Raw genomic sequence first — 22507 nt, forward strand, 5'->3', positions numbered from 1 at the left:
AGTCTAGGCTACTAATAATTATGTCTATGCTGCTAAAGCAAGTGATGACATATGAACGAGTTATAGTAGGCCTATATATCTCATATTGTATAGGCTAAGAGTTGTTTCTGGTGACATTCACACAAGCTTGTTATTTTTTTTTAAATTATACATGTAATGACGTAGGGGAGACCGGGGCTAAAAGTAACACCTTTGCTTATTTATGAAAAGACTGAGTTAGAGTAATAATATTTTTATACCAACATAGGCTACATGTCTCAGCTACCATTACCCACTGTCTCTACGTTTCTAGGACATACCAGTCATTTACAATTTCAACTGAAAGTGGTGGAGGTGAAATGTTGCAATTAACCCTGTAGGCGGGGTTAAATGTCACAGGCTGCAGGTTTAAATGTAACACTGTCTTCAATGGTAAACATGAGGGGTTATAGAAAAATTTTACGATTTAAAACTGATATTTAGATGAAAATACACTAAATGGACAAACAAACAAAAACAAAACATTTTAAGAATGCCATATTGACCAAAAACGGTGTAGCCAAAATGTATATATTTTATATTAGCATTCAAATGTATGAATTAGACATTAAAATATGTTTATTATTATCTTAGTTCTACTTGATGTAAAGAAGTTACATGTTTTACAATTATGTGAATATGTCTAAATACCATATAAAATACGATATCATTTTTGGTCCCCTGCGTTACAACTAATCCTGTTACAACTAGCCCCCATTACTAATCTGAGTTTTGTGAGAAAATACAACAATAATTATTGTCATCAACTATACTAATCAAAAGACGTCTTCATACTGATAAATAATTAGGCCGTGGCTACGGATATGGTGTTTTTGCCTACTAAAACCTCTTTCTTAAAGCGAAGGATCCGGATCACGTTCTGCGCATGTGTTTTTTACGGACACATTTGTTTTTCTTATGTAGCTGCTGCTCACACTCCCCCTCCCTTCACGTTTCGCTCTTTACTCACCCTCTTTTGAACCATGATGTAGCCTATGTCTCTACCTCATATTTCTGAATAGCTTAAATAAAAACCCTGCAGCGATTTGAACGAACATTCCAAAACATATATATTATGAAGGCTACAACCTTCTCTGTCTGTCTGTTGTAACGGATATTGCAGTTGCATATGCAGGACACAGTCCCTACACTTCGGACACATTTTGTTGCTGCCATATATAAAAGTGTGTATCCAGTCCGGTAAAAAGAGTCTGACATTGGGCGAGTTCGTTTTGCATCGCCCGGTGCCATAGTTATGCCATATATGCTGATATCGTGGCGAGAATAAATAGCTGAATGCATCTCAGCAGAAGAACATGAAATCGCTAGACTGCCTGTTTGTGTCGTACTTACAGTATGCTTGCAATACTGACAACAGAGTTCATATGAACATGTCGATATTGTATTTTGTGTAAAACATTTAAATAGCTGCATTTAGCCTACTCCCCTCCTGAAAAAAGAACATGAAATCGCGGTTATGCTTACTGAGGAATGAAATGCAATAGTTCGAACAGTTTTGTGTACGACATGAAATGTGTAGGCTACACCAGTGACCAGACAAAGGCGATCAAGAAGGGGGGAGCGGCGCCAGGGCACTCAGCACAGCAGCTAAGTAAGCAGCGGAGTGGGCACTCAGCTACATAAAAAAATATCCTGCACATGTACAGAAATATCCGTATTTTGGGGCAAATTGGGATGCAGAAACTCCGTATCCGTAGCCACTCCGTAAAAATTATATATGATTAGATACATGGGGAATGTTCCACAGGTCAATAATAATAAAAGAGAGGCAGGCAAGAATATATATTTTAAAAAAAAATAAGGATTTAAATAAAACAGTGCCTTCAGAAAGTATTCATACCCCTTGACTTATTCCACATTTTGTTGTGTTACAGCCTGAATTGAACATTTATTAAATATATGTATTTTCTCACCCATCTACACACAATAACCCATAATGACAAAGTGAAAATCTGTTTTTAGAAATGTTAGCAAATTTATTGAAAATGAAATACAGAAATATCTAAATTACATATGTATTCACACACCTGACTCAATACATGTTAGAATTACCTTTGGAAACGATTACAGCTGTGAGTCTTTCTGGGTAAGCCTCTAAAAGCTTTGCACACCTGGATTGTACAATATTTGCACATTATTCTTTAAAAAATGGTTTAAGCTTTGTCAAGTTGGTTGTTCATCATTACTAGACAGCCATTTTCAAGTCTTGCCATAGATTTTCAAGTTGATTTATGTCAAAACTGTAACTAGGCCACTCAGGAACATTCAATGCCGTCTTGGTAAGCAACTCCAGTGTATATTTAGCCATGTGTTTTAGGTTATTGTCCTGCTGAAAAGTGAATTAATCTCCCAGTGTTGTTGGAAAGCAGGCTGAACCAAGTTTTCCTGTAGGATTTTGCCTGTGCTTAGCTCTATTCCGTTTCTTTTTATCCTAGAAAAACTCCCTAGTCCTTGCTGATGACAAGCATACACATAACATGATGCAGCCACCACCATGCTTGAAAATATGAAGAGTGGTACTCAGTGATGCGTTGCGTTGGATTTGCCCCAAACATAACGCTTTGTATTCAGGACATAAAAAGTTTATTTCTTTGCCATATTTTTTGCAGTTTTACTTTAGTGCCTTATTGCAAACAGGATGCATGTTTTGGAATATTTTTATTCTGTAAGGCTTCCTTCTTTTCACTCTGTCATTTAGGTTAGTATTGTGGAGTAACTATAATGTTGTTGATCCATCCTCAGATTTCTCCTATCACAGCCATTAAACTCTGTAACTGTTTTAAAGTAGTCTCCCGAGTGGTGCAGTGGTCTAAGGCACTGCATCGCAGTGCTAGCTGTGCCACTAGAGATCCTGGTTCGTATCCAGGCTCTGCTCTAGCCGGCCGCAACCGGGAGACCAATGGGGCGGCGCACAATTGGCCCAGCGTCGTCCAGGGTAGGGGAGGGAATGGCCGGCAGGGAGGTAGCTCAGTTGGTAGAGCATGGCGTTTGCAACGCCAGGGTTGTGGGTTCGTTTCCTACGGGGGGGGCAGTATGAAAAAAATAAAAAAATAATTTAAGAATAATGTAAGTCGCTCTGGATAAGAGCGTCTGCTAAATGACGTAAAATGTAAATGTAAAATGTAAAGTCACCATTGGCCTCATGGTGAAATCCCTGAGCAGTTTCCTTCCTCTCAGGCATCTGTTAGGAAGTATGCCTGTGTCTTTGTAGTGACTGGGTGTATTGATACACCATCCAAAGTGTAAATAATAACTTCACCATGCTCAAAGGGATATTCAATGTATGCTTTTTTTTTTACCCATCTAACAATAGTTGCCCTTTTTTGCGAGGCATTGGAAAACATCCCTGGTCTTTGTGGTTGAATCTATGTTTGAAATTCACTGCTCAGCACATAATTGTATGTGTGGGGTACAGAGATGAGGTAGTCATTCAAAAATCATGTTAAATACTAATATTGCACACAGTGAGTCCATGCAACTTATGTGAGTTGTTAAGCAAATTTTTACTCCTGAACGTATTTATGCTTGCCATAACAAAGGGGTTGAATACTTATTGACTCAAGACATTTCAGCTTTTCATGTTTAATTAATTAGTAACATTTTTGAAAAACATAATTCCACTTTGACATTATGGGTTATTGTGTATAGGCCAGTGACACAAAATCTCAATTTAATCTATTTTAAATTCAGGCTATAACACAACAAAATTAGGAAAAAGTTAAGGGGTGTGAATACTTTCTGAAAGCACTGAATGTATGTAGAGACAATAACCAAGCATTATTACATTGAGTAACCGCTTTCTAAGTGGTTTCAACATTTTAGTTATTTAGCTGTTACAACTGACCCCGTGTTACGTTTATTCCTGTCTAAAAGTAGGCTATCAACTTCTATAACTTGGGTTTGGAAAAAGTCATCATTCATCAACCCTCACACATTTAGGATATTCTTGTTTTAACTTAACTTATAGCCATAATTGAATAATGCCTTGAAGGTTTGATTTACATTGAATTCACATGAAATTACAACTCAATCATATAAGACTTTGAACATAGCCTCCGTGCCCAAGTTGGCTATTGAGAGAAGGCCCATACTTTACATAACATTCATTATTGTTTGAAATGGTTAGTTGCATTCCGTCAGCAATACAGCACAACTTCTGCATTCGTTTTGGCATTATTAGAATGTTGGAACGCATAGGCATACAGAGTTGTTTAATTTAATGGGAATCAAACCTAGCTAGTAAATCTTCTAGACAATATATAGGCTAGAGCCTGGAGCTTTGCATGGTGTTATACAGATATTAAAAGTTTATAGTATGAAAAAAAATATATATATATATGCACTCACTAACTGTAAGTCACTCTGGATAAGAGCGTCTGCTAAATGACTAAAATGTAAAAATGTAAATAGCCTACTCTATGATTACTTTTAAAATCATGAGCCATGTAACATACGATTATTATTAGACTAATATTAATGTTATTATAATTTTAAATATGATAGCAACTTTACTTTACTTAAAGTGGGTATACGTAAGGCATTCATAACACCTTTATGAAGCCAGTTACACGTTTATGAGTGTTGCAGTATAATTCATAACATATTTATTCAACAGTTTTTAAAATAAAGGTACGCCTCGATTAGATCTTTATTTATTCATTGTACAGTGGACATTTCACACAATAAGCTAGGAGTAGCACAAGGTCAGCCTCAGAGTTCAAGGTCTAATGGCAGTAGGGGATGCAACCAGACCTGGGTGTAAATAGTATTTTTCTTGCCTGCCACAATGAAAATCAATGGAATAGTCCCAAAAGTCCCCATCCATCTAGCACTCCAGGCTCAAGCAAACGCTCAAAGTATTGAAATATTTAAAATACAATTTAAAGCCAGGTCTGGATAGGACATGAGCAATATATGCCATTGTAACGTGTTAAGTAACCTTGCCTGAGACAGTGAGACCTAATCTCTGCAACCGAGAACCAAATCTCAAAAACCGTTGCACCCATACAATTCTTCCTCAAAACTGTATCCCACAGCCAATCAATCTTCTGTTGCCAACAACATAACACACTCACAAAGCAGTGTAACCTTCACTCCACAAAAGCCATGTGTGTGAAATCGTTGTTGCATATTATGCTGGGCTTGCAAATTTGACCAATCACGCACTAGGCCTATTACCGCATAAAACAGTCAAATCATCCCAATATTACCACATTTAACTGTCAGGTCACCGCACTACAAAAAGAGGGCTCTCAATTTTAACCAATCAACATACTTTTGCCGCATAAAATGGTTCAATCAAGCAACACGCCAACAAACATTTTCCCTCGTCATCGCATTTTCGTGACAAGTTGGACAAAATCATCGCAAATTGCCATGCAAAATGTCATTATTGCTGCATCAAAATCAAGCATTTTGGCCCGCAACTATCACAAAAACTCTGCGAAATCCTGGAGGGACTGAATAGTCTTTACAACATAAACCCACGAATAGTCTATAAACTAACAGTATTACATTATATACTGTTGTGAAATGCAGTAAGCTACAAATATGAACATAGCCGCCAAAATGGCTTCAACGCGCCTTTGCATAGATTCTACAAGTATCTGGAACTCTATTGGAGGGATATGACACCATTCTTTGTGAGAAATTCCATCATTTGGTGTTTTGTTGATGTTGGTTGGAAAACGCTGTCTCGGTCACCGCTCCAGAATCTCCCATAAGTGTTCAATTGGGTTGAGATCTGGTGACTGAGACACACACACACACCCTTTAAACCTCCTATGCCCCTTTGAGAATCCTCTTTCAAAGTCACTGAGATCTCTGGGAAATCGTCAATTGGTAGAGCATGGCGCTTGTAACGCCAGGGTAGTGGGTTCGATCCCCGGGACCACCCATACGTAAAAATGTATGCACACATGACTGTAAGTCGCTTTGGATAAAAGCGTCTGCTAAATGGCATATTATATTATATTATATTATTATGTCAGGCTTGAAAATCTGTTCAGCCATTTTGGCTCAGTGACTCACAACCCAAACTTGACTCAACTGGTTTCAAGTGTCCAAGAGACGTCATGTGATCTCCTACTGTCATCTAGTGGACAAACTGGGAATCAGACAGAGGATATATATTTACATCAATGGATAGGTAGAGACTTCAGCTTTCTCCTCATAGGTATATCACTCTTGTAAGACAAATAAATTAAGGTATGGCACGTTGCACAAGCCCTGCGCTTTTAAAATGGCTGTGTTCCTATGGGAGTTGGCGCATGTTTAGAGCGGCACCATTAGGTAAAATATCAGACTTTTTTTTTTCTTTATACATTTGTATTTATTTATGTTGGAACAGTAATTGGTGACGTCTTTTATTTCAAACCTGCACTTTCAAATCTCTTATATATGTACATAGTGTACAGTTTGCCACTACTCTCCTGCACTGTAAAAAAAAACAAAAAAAACTGCCTCCTCAGTTTCTTTGAAACTTTACCTTTTCTACTTTTAATTTGCTCTGTGCTTACTCCATAATTTTACTATCTTTCAGGAGCATTGTCAACGGGACCTTCTCCGAGATCAAGGAGACCATGTTTGCTCACATGCCATCTCTCCAACTCCTGTGAGTCAATGACACTTGTACTATACATGAATATACAAACGAGACATGACTACCGGTATGTGTGTCCATGGGAATGGGTAGGGGTTTAACCAGTTAGGAAATCGTCAACCCTGTTGCTTTAATTGGCACTTTCACTGTTACTTTATTTGGCATTTTTCTTAACTTGATCTCTTGAGATGGTAAAACATGATTTTATTAAGTTGAACATGTGCTCTTATGACAGAATATAAAATGTAGGTAAAATAAATTGTTATTTTAACTGTCAACTATTTTGCCAAAGCCAAGACATGAATGTTGTTCTTACTATATTCTACCTTACACAAAACTATTCACATAGTTTTTGTGTGTTTTTATTACTTCTTAACCATTTAATTACCTTAACGTTAAACAATCACTGGACATTATAGGCAGAAGTTTTTGTCAGAAAGTGGTTGCTCATGTTTAGAACTACATTAACGTGACATTCAATGTTTGACTTGTCTATTTGAACATATAGAGAATGTGCCTTAGTGGAGTGCTCAGTGCTGAATTTGAAGTTGAGCATACCCAGCAAACAGGGGACGTCCTGAGGACATTTGGCGACATTCCCATTAGGTCCCTTAAGGGTTTCGGCGTGACGTTATCCCACCGTTCTGAGAACATTTTAAGAACGTTGTGTGATGGTCCCAAGGGAACATTCTCTGGGGGACCTTTGTCTAGTTCCCTGTAAGTTCCTAGGACATCACTGAGGACCATATCAGGACCTTTTTAGGACGTTCTCAGGATGTTCATTTTACTAGTCCTTAGACGTCGAGTGATGGTCCCAAGGGAACGTTGTCTGGGGGACCTTTTCCTAGTTCCCGGGTGTGTCCCGGGGACGACCCCTAGGACTTTTCTTGGGACATGGTGTCATGGTCCCCTGGAGGTTTTGTCTAGTTCCCGGTTTGTCCCGGGGATGTCCCAGAGGATGTTTTTTTGGACATTCTTGGGAAGTTGTGTCATGATCCCCTGAAGCTCCCCTGATTGTCCTAGGTGTCCCAAACCATTATACACTATATATACAAAAGTATGTGGACACCCCTTGAAATGAGTGGATAAAAATCGTCTGTCCTCGGTTGCAACACTCACTACCAAGTTCCAAACTGCCTCTGGAAGCAACGTCAGCACAATAACTGTTTGTCGGGAGCTTCATGAAATGGGTTTCCATGGCCGAGCAGCCGCACACCACCCTTAGATCACCATGCGCAATGCCAAGCATCGGCTGGAGTGGTGTAAAGCTCACCGCCATTGGACTCTGGAGCAGTGGAAACGCATTCTCTGGAGTGATGAATCACGCTTCACCATCTGGCAGTCCGACGGACGAATCTGGGTTTGGCGGATGCCAGGAGAACGCTACCTTTGTGGCAACAGTTTGGGGAAGGCCCTTTCCTGTTTCAGCATGACAATGCCCCTGTGCACAAGGCGAGGTCCATACAGAAATGGTTTGTCGAGATCGGTGTGGAAGAACTTGACTGGCCTGCACAGAGCCCTGACCTCAACCCCATCGAACACCTTTGGGATGAATTGGGATGTCGACTGCGAGCCAGGCCTAATCACCAAACATCAGTTTCCGACCTCACTAATGATCTTGTGGCTGAATGGAAGCAAGTCCCTGCAGCAATGTTCCAACATCTAGTGGAAAGCTTTCCCAGAAGTGGAGGCTGTTATAGCAGCAAAGGGGAGACCAACTCCATATTAATGCCCATGATTTTGGAATGAGATGTTCGACTAGCAGGTGTCCACATACTTTTGGTCATGTAGTGTAAATAAAGTAATAAAATGGCATCAGGGTTTTAAGGTAAGTGATACGCTGTTCAGCTAAAATAGTGTAAAACCTTTAAACAATTACATTGTTATTGCATTTGACATGAGCACTTAGTACTGACTTTTCAATATGACCCCACCTGGGATTTTAATTCAAAATTTCTGGATTTGGAGTATGCTGCTTTTTCTGCTGTGCCACAAAGTCTGTAGAATTTCAGGAGTCCCCTAATCATGTATTACCTATAATACATCTCTGCACTTAACAAAAGAGTGCCGTCTGCACTGCTATTTTCATTATCAGTTAATCTGACTACTCTTTCATTTATTTCATTTATTTGAGGTAGTTTTTTTTTGTATAGTTGTCTAATGTTGGTGGGGCATATTATTCTGATTTAATGTTACTCCTGAATCACTATGATAAATATAATACACTGCTCAAAAAAATAAAGGGAACACTTAAACAACACAATGTAACTCCAAGTCAATCACACTTCTGTGAAATCAAACTGTCCACTTAGGAAGCAACACTGATTGACAATACATTTCACATGCTGTTGTGCAGATGGAATAGACAACAGGTGGAAATTATAGGCAATTAGCAAGACACACCCAATAAAGGACTGGTTTTGCAGGTGGTGACCACAGACCACTTCTCAGTTCCTATGCTTCCTGGCTGATGTTTTGGTCACTTTTGAATGCTGGCGGTGCTTTCACTCTAGTGGTAGCATGAGTCGGAGTCTACAACCCACACAAGTGGCTCAGGTAGTGCAGCTCATCCAGGATGGCACATCAATGCGACCTGTGGCAAGAAGGTTTGCTGTGTCTGTCAGCGTAGTGTCCAGAGCATGGAGGCGCTACCAGGAGACATGCCAGTACATCAGGAGATGTGGAGGAGGCCGTAGGAGGGCAACAACCCAGCAGCAGGACTGCTACCTCCACCTTTGTGCAAGGGGGAGCAGGAGGAGCACTGCCAGAGCCCTGCAAAATGACCTCCAGCGGGCCACAAATGTGCATGTGTCTGCTCAAACGGTCAGAAACAGACTCCATGAGGGTGGTATGAGGGCCCGACGTCCACAGGTGGGGGTTGTGCTTACAGCCCAACACCGTGCAGGACGTGTGGCATTTGCCAGAGAACACCAAGATTGGCAAATTCGCCACTGGCGCCCTGTGCTCTTCACAGATGAAAGCAGGTTCACACTGAGCACATGTGACAGAGTCTGGAGACGCCGTGGAGAACGTTCTGCTGCCTGCAACATACTCCAGCATGACCGGTTTGGCAGTGGGTCAGTCATGGTGTGGGGTGGCATTTATTTGGGGGGCCGCACAGCCCTCCATGTGCTCGCCAGAGGTAGCCTGACTGCCATTAGGTACCGAGATGAGATCCTCAGACCCCTTGTGAGACCATATGCTGGTGCGGTTGGCCCTGGGTTCCTCCTAATGCAAGACAATGCTAGACCTCATGTGGCTGGAGTGTGTCAGCAGTTCCTGCAAGAGGAAGGCATTGATGCTATGGACTGGCCCGCCCGTTCCCCAGACCTGAATCCAATTGAGCACATCTGGGACATCATGTCTCGCTCCATCCAGGTGGCGGATGCTTTAGTCCAGGTCTGGGAGGAGATCCCTCAGGAGACCATCCGCCACCTCATCAGGAGCATGCCCAGGCGTTGTAGGGAGGTCATACAGGCACGTGGAGGCCACACACACTACTGAGCCTCATTTTGACTTGTTTTAAGGACATTACATCAAAGTTGGATCAGCCTGTAGTGTGGTTTTCCACTTTAATTTTGAGGGTGACTCCAAATCCAGACCTCAATGGGTTGATACATTTGATTTCCATTGATAATTTTTGTGTGATTTTGTTGTCAGCACATTCAACTATGTAAAGAAAAAAGTATTTAATAAGATGATTTCATTCATTCAGATCTAGGATGTGTTATTTTAGTGTTCCCTTTATTTTTTTGAGCAGTGTAGTTTCTGTTGAGTGTTATTATTATTTTTCTCCCAATTTCGTGATATCCAATTACGATCTTCTCTCATCGCTGCAACTACCCAACGGGCTCAGAAGAGGCGAAGGTCGAGTCATGCATCCTCCGAAACATGACCCGCCAAACCTTCTTATCACCCGCTCACTTAACCCGGAAGCCAGCCGCAACAATGTGTCGGAGGAAACACCGTTCAACTGATGACCAAAGTCAGCGTGCTAGACGCCCGGCCTGCCACGAGAAGTTGCTAGAGCGCGATGAGCCAAGTAAACCCTCCCCTAACCCGGACAACGCTGGGCCAATTGTGCACCGCCCTAAGGGACTCCCGGTCACGGCCAGGCTGTAATGACGCCGCAACACTGCGATGCAGTGCCTTAGACCGCTGCGCCACTCGGGAGGCCTGTTGAGTATATTTTTAACAGAGCTGAGATTTACTTTGAAGTGCGAAGTGCAGGAATAGGCCTACAGGCAATGTTCCCTCAATTGCTTTTTGGCAATGAGCAAATGTCAGGTCTGCTGAGTGTAAACTTGAACATTGTGGAAATTCTGTGCAACTTCCGGCGCGTCTTTACTGTGAGCACTGTACCCGCTTTAAGTTACAGTTTTAACAGTGGCCAAATAGGCTACTGTGGCCATTTGATAATAATGTAGGCCTACCAGAGTGGCCTACCATCAAAAACAATGGAGAAAAATGTATCCCATAATATTTTTACATGGAAATAGCTGTTCGATCATTCAGCCTACAGTAGCAGCAAATGTGTGGTGTTCAATGTACCCTACCAGTCAAACGTTTGGACACACCTACTCATTCAAGGGTTTTTCTTTAGTTTTACTATTTTTTACATTGTAGAATAATAGTGAAGACATCAAAACTATGAAATAACACATCATGTAGTAACCCAAAAAGTGTTAAACAAATCTAAATATACAGTGGGGAAAAAAAGTATTTAGTCAGCCACCAATTGTGCAAGTTCTCCCACTTAAAAAGATGAGAGAGGCCTGTCATTTTCATCATAGGTACACGTCAACTATGACAGACAAATTGAGAAGAAAAAAAATCCAGAAAATCACATTGTAGGATTTTTAATGAATTTATTTGCAAATTATGGTGGAAAATAAGTATTTGGTCACCTACAAAACAAGCAAGATGTCTGGCTCTCACAGACCTGTATGTCACGGTGTTAGAAATGGTGAGGTGTGGAATCAGGCGCAGAAGCAGATGTACAGTCCAACAAGACTTTACTAGCGAGTGCAAAATAATCCAAAAACGGCCAGAGGCCAACAGACGCACACAGGCGTCAAAACGAGCGCACAAACACAGGGCGCAAAAACTCTCCTCAACCGAGGAGGAAGTTAAATCGTAACTGGCGTACCGAAACACGGGTAACGCACAAACACCTGACACGAAACAATTACACACAACACTACACTAACAACAAGGAAACTAAATAGGGTGCTTAATGAGACATAACACAAGACAGGTGTGGCTAACAGACAAAACTAATCAAACAGGAAACATGGAACATGCAACGGTGGCAGCTAGAATTCCGGAGACGACGAACGCCGAAACCTGCCCGAACAAGGGAGAGAGGCAGCCTCGGCCGAAACCGTGACAGTACCCCCCTTGACGCGCGGCTCCAGACGTGCGCCGACTCCGGCCTCGGGGGCGACCCGGAGGACGTGGAGCAGGGCGCGTCGGATACCCCCGATGGAATTCCGTCAGGAGCGACGGGTCCAAAATGTCTCTCCTCGGCACCCAGCACCGCTCCTCCGGACCGTACCCCTCCCACTCCACTAGATACTGAAGACCCCCATCCGACGTCTCGAATCCAAGATGGACCTCACGGAGTACGCCGGTGCCCCCTCGATGTCCAATGGGGGCGGGGGAGTCTCCCCTATCTCATTTTCTTGGAGCGGGCCCCGCTACCACCGGCCTGAGAAGGGACACATGGAACGAGGGGTTAATACACTTATACTCCACAGGTAGCTGTAATCTATAACATACCTCGTTCAACCTTCTCAGGACTTTAAATGGCCCTACAAACCGCCGACCCAGTTTCCGACAGGGCAGGCGGAGGGGCAGGTTTCTGGTAGAGAGCCAGACTCGATCACCAGGTGCGTACACCGGTCCCTCACTGCGGTGGAGATCAGCGCTCGCCTTCTGACGTCGGAGGGCCCGCTGCAGGTGGACGTGTGCAGCGTTCCAAGTCTCCTCCGAGCGCCGCGCCCACTCATCCACCGCAGGAGCCTCGATCTGGCTCTGCTGCCAGGGTGCCAGAACCGGCTGGTAACCTAACACACATTGAAATGGAGTTAGGTTAGTGGAGGAATGGCGTAGGGAATTCTGGGCCATCTCGGCCCAGGGAACGTACCTTGACCACTCCTCCGGCCGGTCCTGGCAGTATGTTCTGAGAAACCTACCCACATCCTGGTTTACGCGTTCCACCTGCCCATTACTCTCCGGGTGGTACCCCGAGGTGAGGCTCACCGAGACCCCCAACCGCTCCATAAACGCTCTCCAGACTCTGGAGGTGAATTGGGGACCCCGATCAGCCACAATGTCCTCGGGTACCCCGTAGTGCCGGAACACATGGGTGAACAGTGCCTCGGCAGTTTGTAGGGCAGTAGGAAGACCCGGCATGGGGAGCAAACGACAGGCCTTAGAGAACCGGTCCACAACGACCAGGATGGTAGTATTCCCTTGGGAGAGGGGAAGGTCTGTTATAAAGTCCACAGAGAGGTGGGACCATGGTCGTTGTGGAACGGGCAGGGGTAGCAACTTACCCCTAGGCAGATGTCTAGGCGCCTTACACTGGGCGCACACCGAGCAGGAGGAAACATAAACCCTCACATCCCTTGCCAACGTGGGCCACCAGTACTTGGCACTAAGACAGTGCACTGTCCGGCCGATACCCGGATGTCCAGAGGAGGGTGACGTGTGAGCCCAATAGATCAATCGATCCCGAACCTCGAGCGGAACGTACTTCCGACCCTCCGGGCACTGTGGTGGACTAGGGTCGGTGCGTATCGCCCGCTCGAGTTCAGCATCGACCTCCCACACTACCGGTGCCACCAGACACGACTCAGGCAGTATGGGAGTGGGCTCCACGGACCTCTCCTCCGTGTCATACCGCCGAGACAGCGCATCTGCCTTACCATTCTGTGACCCAGGGATGTACGTGATCTTAAAAAGTGAACCTGGTCAAGAACATACTCCATCTTGCCTGGCGAGGGTTCAGCCTCCTCGCCGCCCGGATGTACTCCAGGTTACGGTGGTCCGTCAAAATGAGGAAAGGGTGTTGAGCCCCCTCAAGCCAGTGCCTCCACACCTTTAGAGCCTGTACCACGGCTAACAGCTCCCTGTCCCCTACGTCATAGTTCCGCTCCGCCGGACTGAGCTTCTTAGAATAAAAAGCACAGGGGCGGAGTTTAGGTGGCGCGCCAGACCGTTGTGAAAGCACGGCTCCTAAACCGGCCTCTGACGCGTCCACCTCTACCTGGAACGGCAAAGAGGGATCCGGATGCGCCAGCACCGGGGCCGAGGTAAACAGGTCCTTCAGCCTCCCAAACGCCCTGTCCCCTGCCGGAGGAAGACCAGACGCTCCCCCGCCGCTTTCCCCTCCGGGGGATGGTCAAACACCGCCCTGAAGCGGCGGGAGAACTCGTTGTAGGTGATAGTCTCGGCGTCGATCTTCCTCCACTCCGCGTTGGCCCATTCCAACGCCTTCCCGGACAGGCAGGAGATCAGGGCGGACACGCTCTCATGCCCCGAGGGTGCCGGGTGTACGGTGGCCAGGTACAGCTCCACCTGGAGGAGGAATCCCTGACACCCAGCCGCGGTTCCGTCGTAGGCCCTCGGGAGAGAGAGTCGGATTCCTCGGGGTTCTGGCGCTGGAATGGGCGGACTGGCCGATGGTGCTGGCAGGGAGGGAGGTGGTGGAGGCGCTCCCCAGCCTCGGAGCGTGGTGATCACCTCCTGCAGGGCGGTCCCCATCTGCTGTATCTGGTCCTGTTGTTCCCGAACCTGGACCTCCAGTCTCGTCCCGGGGCTGCTTCGGCTCCTGCTGATTCCATGTCAAGGTGTGTAATTCTGTCACGGTGTTAGAAATGGTGAGGTGTGGAATCAGGCGCAGAAGCAGATGTACAGTCCAACAAGACTTTACTAGCGAGTGCAAAATAATCCAAAAACGGCCAGAGGCCAACAGACGCACACAGGCGTCAAAACGAGCGCACAAACACAGGGCGCAAAAACTCTCCTCAACCGAGGAGGAAGTTAAATCGTAACTGGCGTGCGAAACACGGGTAACGCACAAACACCTGACACGAAACAATTACACACAACACTACACTAACAACAAGGAAACTAAATAGGGTGCTTAATGAGACATAACACAAGACAGGTGTGGCTAACAGACAAAACTAATCAAACAGGAAACATGGAACATGCAACGGTGGCAGCTAGAATTCCGGAGACGACGAACGCCGAAACAAGGGAGAGAGGCAGCCTCGGCCGAAACCGTGACACTGTAACTTCTTCTTTAAGAGGCTCCTCTGTCCTCCACTCGTTACCTGTATTAATGGCACCTGTTTGAACTTGTTATCAGTATAAAAGACACCTGTCCACAACCTCAAACAGTCACACTCCAAACTCCACTATGGCCAAGACCAAAGAGCTGTCAAAGGACACCAGAAACAAAATTGTAGACCTGCACCAGGCTGGGAAGACTGAATCTGCAATAGGTAAGCAGCTTGGTTTGAAGAAATCAACTGTGGGAGCAATTATTAGGAAATGGAAGACATACAAGACCACTGATAATCTCCCTCGATCTGGGGCTCCACGCAAGATCTCACCCCGTGGGGTCAAAATGATCACAAGAACAGTGAGCAAAAATCCCAGAACCACACGGGGGACCTAGTGAATGACCTGCAGAGAGCTGGGACCAAAGTAACAAAGCCTACCATCAGTAACACACTACGCCGCCAGGGACTCAAATCCTGCAGTGCCAGACGTGTCCCCCTGCTTAAGCCAGTACATGTCCAGGCCCCGTCTGAAGTTTGCTAGAGTGCATTTGGATGATCCAGAAGAGGATTGGGAGAATGTCATATGGTCAGATGAAACCAAAATATAACTTTTTGGTAAAAACTCAACTCGTCATGTTTGGAGGACAAAGAATGCTGAGTTGCATCCAAAGAACACCATACCTACTGTGAAGTATGGGGGTGGAAACATCATGATTTGGGGCTGTTTTTCTGCAAAGGGACCAGGACGACTGATCCCGTGTAAAGGAAGGAATGAATGGGGCCATGTATCGTGAGATTTTGAGTGAAAACCTCCTTCCATCAGCAAGGGCATTGAAGATGAAACGTGGCTGGGTCTTTCAGCATGACAATGATCCCAAACACACCGCCCGGGCAACGAAGGAGTGGCTTCGTAAGAAGCATTTCAAGGTCCTGGAGTGGCCTAGCCAGTCTCCAGATCTCAACCCCATAGAAAATCTTTGGAGGGAGTTGAAAGTCCGTGTTGCCCAGCGACAGCCCCAAAACATCACTGCTCTAGAGGAGATCTGCATGGAGGAATGGGCCAAAATACCAGCAACAGTGTGTGAAAACCTTGTGAAGACTTACAGAAAACGTTTGACCTGTGTCATTGCCAACAAAGGGTATATAACAAAGTATTGAGAAACTTTTGTTATTGACCAAATACTTATTTTCCACCATAATTTGCAAATAAATTCATTAAAAATCCTACAATGTGATTTTCTGGATTATTTTTTCTCATTTTGTCTGTCATAGTTGACGTGTACCTATGATGAAAATTACAGGCCTCTCTCATCTTTTTAAGTGGGAGAACTTGCACAATTGGTGGCTGACTAAATACTTTTTTCCCCCACTGTATTTTATATTTGAGATTCTTCAAATAGCCACCATTTGCCTTGATAACAGCTTTGCACACTCTTGGCATTGCCTCAACCAGCTTCATAAGATAGTCACATGGAATGCATTTCATTTAACAGGTGTGCCTTCTTAAAAGTTAATTTGTGGAATTTCTTTCCTTAATGCATTTGAGCCAACCAGTTGTGACAAGGTAGGGGGGGTATACAGAAGATAGCCCTATTTGGTAAAAGACCAAGTCCATATTATGGCAAGAACAGCTCAAATAAGCAAAGAGAAATGACAGTCCATCATTACTTGACGTGACTTTACATGAAGGTCAGTCAATACGGAACATTTCAAGAACTTTTAAAGTTTCTTCAAGTGCAGTCGCAAAAAACATCAAGCGCTATGATGAAACTGGCTCTCATGAGGTCCGCCACAGGAATGGAAGACCCAGAGTTACCTCTGCTGCAGAGGATACGTTCGTTAGAGTTACCAGCCTCAGAAATTGCAGACCAAATAAATGCTTCACAGAGTTCAAGTCGCAGACACATCTCAACATCAACTGTTCAAAGTAAACTGTGTGAATCAGGCCTTCATGGTCGAATTGCTGCAAAGAAACCACTACTAAAGGACACCAATAAGAAGAAGAATAGACCTGCTTGGGCCAAGAAACACGAGCAATGGACATTAGGCCGGTGGAAATTTGTCCTTTGGTATGGAGTTAAAATTGGAGATTTTTGGTTCCAAACACCGTGTCTTTGTGAGACGCGGTGTTGGTGAACGGATTATATCCGCATTTGTAGTTCCCACCGTAAAGCATGGAGGAGGAGGTGTTATGGTGTGGGGGTGCTTTGCTGGTGACACTATCTGTGATTTATTTAGAATTCAAGGCACACTTAACCAGCATGGCTACCATAGCATTCTGCAGTGATACGCCATCCTATCTGGTTTGTGCTTAGTGGGACTATCATTTGTTTTTCAACAGGACAATGACCCAACACACCTCCAGGCTGTGTAAGGGTTATTTTACCAAGAAGGAGAGTGATGGAGTGCTGCATCAGATGAACTGGCCTCCACAAACCCAATTGAGATGGTTTGGGATGAGTCGGACGGCAGAGTGAAGGAAAAGCAGCCAACAAGTGCTAAGCATATGTGGGAACTCCTTCAAGACTGTTCAAGACCTGCATTCCAGGTGAAGCTGGTTGAGAGAATGCCAAGTGTTCAAAGCTGTCATCAAGGCAAAGGGTGGCTATTTGAAGAATCTCAAATATAAAATATATTTTGATTTGTTTAACACTTTTTTTGTTACTACATGAGTCCATATGTGTTATTTCATAGTTTTGATGTCTTCACTATTATTATACAATGTAGAAAATAGTAAAACAAATTAAGAAAAACCCTTTAATGCGTAGGTGTGTCCAAACTGTTGAATGGTACTGTAGGTCTACATTCCATGACACTTAAAAAAAAAAAACATGCAGGACTTGACATTAACCTGTTTATCCACTTGTCCTTCAGACAAAAAGGTGACTGAAAATGTTGTGTTGTTTAAGGCAAGAAACCACTTTTCAAAATACAAATCATTATTATTCCCATACCATTATTACAGAGAATCAGACAAATTATGCTACCCTCTGCCTACTGGTTACTTAGATTATTCAAGGCCATCTCAAAATACAACAGTGCCCCTTTAAGACATAAAACAAAGCTCTTTACCTCACTCGCTTTTCAAAGATGGCTAGAAATGCACACATTTTATGCTCTTGTAGGAAGCAACCACTCCCCCATTGTTGACTAGAAATTAGCTATAACTGTGCTAATAACTCACTAACTAGGAAAGAATATGAACAAATGTGCACAGGTGGCTACATGCAGCTCTCGCTTTGATCTCAAAACAAGCACATCTACTCGCGACCGCATATGCTGTAAACACAGTCCAGTTCAAAGTGAATGGCACAGATCCATATATGGCAATGGCTATTTGCATATACAGTGCATTCGGAAAGTATTCAGACCCCTTCACTCTTTCCACATTTTGTTACTTTACAGCCTTATTCTAAAATTGATTAAATTGTTTTTCCCCCTCATCAAACAGGTTTTTAGAAGTTTCTAACAAATAAAAAACTGAAATATTACATTTACATAAGTATTCAGACCAAACTCAGTAGTTTGTTGAAGCACCTTTGGCAGCGATTACAGATTTGAGTCGTCTTGGGTATGACGCTACAAGCTTGGCACACCTGTATTTGGGGAGTTTCTCACATTCTTCTCTGCAGATCCTCTCAAGCTCTGTCAGGTTGGATGGGGAGCGTCGCTGCACAGCTATTTTCAGGTCTCTCCAGAGATGTTTGATCGGGTTCAAGTTTGGGCTCTGGCTTGGCCACTCAAGGACATTCAGAGACTTGTCCCGAAGCCACTCCTGCATTGTCTTGGCTGTGTGCTTAGGATTGTTGTCCTGTTGGAAGGTTAACCTTCACCCCAGTCTGAGGTCCTGAGCATTCTGGAGAAGGTTTTCATCAAGGATCTCTTTGTACTTTGCTCAATTAATCTTTCCCTCAAGCCTGACTATTGTCCCCTTCCCTGCCGCTGAAAAACATTCCCACAGCATGATGCTGCCACCACAGTGCTTCACCATAGGGATGGTATTGGCCAGGTGATGAGCGGTGCCTGGTTTCCTCCAGACGTGACACTTCGCATTCAGGCCAAAGCGTTCAATCTCATCAGACCAGAGAATCTTGTTTTTCATGGTCTGAGAGTCCTTTAGGTGGCTTTTGGCAAACTCCAAAGGGGTTGTCATGTGCCTTTTACTGAGGAGTGGCTTCCGTCTGGCCACTCTACCATAAAGGAAAATGCAAATAGTCCGGGTAGCCATTTGATTGCATGTTCATGGGTCTTATGGTTTGGGGGTAGAAGCTGTTAAGAAGCCTTTTGGACCTAGACTTGGTGCTCCGGTACCGCTTGCCGTGCGGTGGCAGAGAGAACAGTCTATGACTAGGGTGGCTGGAGTCTTTGACACTTTTTAGGACCTTCCTCTGACACTGCCTGGTATAGAGGTCCTGGATGGCAGGAAGCTTGGCCCCAGTGATGTACTGGGCCGTACGTACTACCCTCTGTAGTGCCTTGCGGTCGGAGGCCGAGCAGTTGCCATACCAGGCAGTGATGCAACCAGTCAGGATGCTCTCGATGGTGCAGCTGTAGAACATTTTGAGTATCTGAGGACACATGCCAAATCTTTTCAGTTTCCTGAGTGGGATTAGGCTTTGTCGTGCCTTCTTCACTGTCTTGGTGTTTGGACCATGATAGTTTGTTGGTGATGTGGACACCAAGGAACTTGAAACTCTCAACCTGCTCTTCTACAGCCCCATCGATGAGAATGGGGGCATGCTCTGTCCTCTTTTTCCTGTAGTCCACAATCATCTCCTTTGTCTTGATCACGTTGAGGGAGAGGTTGTTATCCTGGCACCACACGGCCAGGTCTCTGACCTCCTCCCTAAGGCTGTCTCATCGTTGTCCGCTATCAGGCCTACCAATCAATCAATCAAATGTTATTTATAAAGCCCTTTTTACATCAGCAGATGTCACAAAGTGCTATACAGAAACCCAGCCTAAAACCCCAAAACAGCAAGCAATGCAGATGTAGAAGCACGGTGGCTAGGAAAAACTCCCTAAAAGGCAGAAACCTAGGAAGAAACCTAGAGAGGAACCAGGCTCTGAGGGGTGGCCAGTCCCCTTTTGGCTGTGCCGGGTGGAGATTATAACAGTACATGGCCATTAAGGCCAGATTTTTCTACAAGATGTTCAAACGTTCGTAGATGACCAGCAGGGTCAAATAATAATCACAGTGGTTGTAGAGGTTGCAACAGGTCAGTACATCAGGAGTAAATGTCACTTGATTTTTTATAGCCGGGCATTTAGAGGTTGAAATAGCATGTGCGGTAGAGAGAGAGAGTTGAAAACAGCAGGTCTGGGACAAGGTAGCACGTCCAGTGAACAGGTTGGGGTTCCATAGCCGCAGGCAAAATAGTGGAAACTGGAGCAGCAGCATGACCAGGTGGACTGGGGACAGCAAGGAGTCATCAGGCCAGGTAGTCCTGAGGCATGGTCATAGGGCTCAGGTCCTCCGGGATGGGAGGGAGAGAGGGAGAGCGAGAGAATTAGAGGGATCATACTTACATTCACACAGGACACCGGATAAGACAGGAGAATAACACCAGATATAACAGACTGACCCTAGCCCCCTGGCACATAGACTATTGCAGTATAGATATTGGAGGCTGAGACGGGGGGTTCGGGAAACACTGTGGCCCTGTCCGACGATACCCCCAGACAGGGCCAACCAGGCAGGATATAACCCCACCCACTTTGCCAAAGCACAGCCCCCACACCACTAGAGGGATATCAACAGACCACCAACCTACTACCCTGAGACAAGGCTGAGTATAGCCCACGAAGATTTCCTCCACTGCACGAGCCCGAGGGAGTGACAAACCAGACAGGAAGATCACGTCAGTGACTCAACCCATTCAAGTGATGCACCCCTCCTAGGGATGGCATGGAAAGCACCAGTAAGCCAGTGACTCAGCCCCCGTAATAGGGTCAGAGGCAGAGAATCCCAATGGAGAGACAGGAACCGACCAGGCAGAGACAGCAAGGGCGGTTTGTTGCTCCAGTGCCTTTCCGTTCACCTGGGCCAGACTACACTCAATCATAGGACCTACTGAAGAGATGAGTCTTCAGTAAAGACTTAAAGGTTCTCTCACATGGATAGGCAGACCATTCCATAAAAATGTAGCTCTATAGGAGAAGGCCCTGCCTCCAGCTGTTTGCTTAGAAATTCTTGGGACAATAAGGAGGTCTGCGTCTTGTGACCGTAGCGTACGTGTAGGTATGTACGGCAGGACCAAATCGGAGAGATAGGTAGGAGCAAGCCCATGTAATGCTTTGTAGGTTAGCAGTAAAACCTTGAAATCAGCCCTACCTTTAACAGGAAGCCAGCACTGGAGTAATATGATCACATTTTTTAGTTAAAGTTATAGTCAAGATTCTAGTTTATTTAGTGCTTTTTCCGGGTAGCCGGAGAGTAGAGCATTGCAGTAGTCTAATCTAGAAGTGACAAAAGCATGGATGAGCTTTTCTGCATCACTTTTGGACAAAAAGTTTTTCTTTGTTTCTTGGGACCTAGAACTAGCATCTCTGTTTTGTCCGAGTTTAAAAGTAAAACATTTGCCACCATCCACTTCCTTATGTGTGAAACACATGCTTCCAGGGTAGGCCATTTTGGGGCTTCACCATGTTTCATCCAAATGTAGAGCTGTGTGTCGTCTGCATAGCAATGAAAGTTAACATTGTGTTTCCGAATGACATCACCAAGAGTTAAAATATATAGTGAAAACAATAGTGGTCCTAAAACGGAACCTTGAGGAACCCCCGAAACGTACAATTGATTTGTCAGAGGACAAACCATCCACAGAGACGAATTGATATCTTTCCAACAGATAAGATCTAAACCAGGCAAGAACTTGTCCGTGTAGACCAATTAGGGTTTCTAATCTCTCCAAGAGAATGTGGTGATCGATGGTGTCAAAAGCAGCACTAAGGTCTAGGAGCACGAGTACAGATGCAGAGCCTTGGTCTGACGCCATTAAAAGGTCCTTTACCACCTTCACGAGTGCGATCTCAGTGCTATGATGGGGTCTAAAACCAGACTGAAGCATTTCGTATAAATTTTTTGTCTTCAGGAAGGCAGTGAGTTGCTGCACAACAGCTTTTTCAAAAAAATGTGAGAGGAATGGGAGATTCGATATAGGCCGATAGTTTTTTTTACATTATCTGGGTCAAGGTTTGGCTTTTTCAAGAGAGGCTTTATTACTGACACTTTTAGTGAGTTTGGTACACATCCAGTGGATAGGGAGCCATTTATTATGTTCAACATAGGAGGGCCAAGCACAGGAAGTAGCTCTTTCAGTAGTTTAGTTGGAGTAGGGTCCAGTATGCAGCTTGAAGGTTTAGAGGCAATTACTATTTTCATGAATGTGTCAAGAGATATAGGATAAAAAAAACTTGAGTGTCTCCATTGATCCTAGGTCCTGGCAGTTTTGTGCAGACTCGGGACAGCTGAGCTTTGGAGAAATATGCAGATTCAAAGAGGAGTCCGTAATTTGCTTTCTAATGATCATGATCTTTTCGTCGAAGAAGTTCATGAATTCATCACTGC

At 44.6% G+C, this 22507-nt stretch overlaps 1 protein-coding gene across 1 annotated transcript in view; it reads left to right on the top strand.

Annotated features, from left to right (window-relative positions):
- Window positions 1-22507, top strand: part of lgi2a (leucine-rich repeat LGI family, member 2a) — a 58978-nt gene that overhangs the window by 281 nt on the left and 36190 nt on the right. Inside the window, exon 2 of the mRNA XM_041882584.2 lies at window positions 6581-6652. Coding sequence (XP_041738518.1) covers window positions 6581-6652 — 72 coding nt within the window. The remainder of the gene's footprint in view (window positions 1-6580; window positions 6653-22507) is intronic.

Source organism: Coregonus clupeaformis, chromosome 8 (assembly GCF_020615455.1).
Source record: "Coregonus clupeaformis isolate EN_2021a chromosome 8, ASM2061545v1, whole genome shotgun sequence".
NCBI lineage: Eukaryota > Metazoa > Chordata > Actinopteri > Salmoniformes > Salmonidae > Coregonus > Coregonus clupeaformis.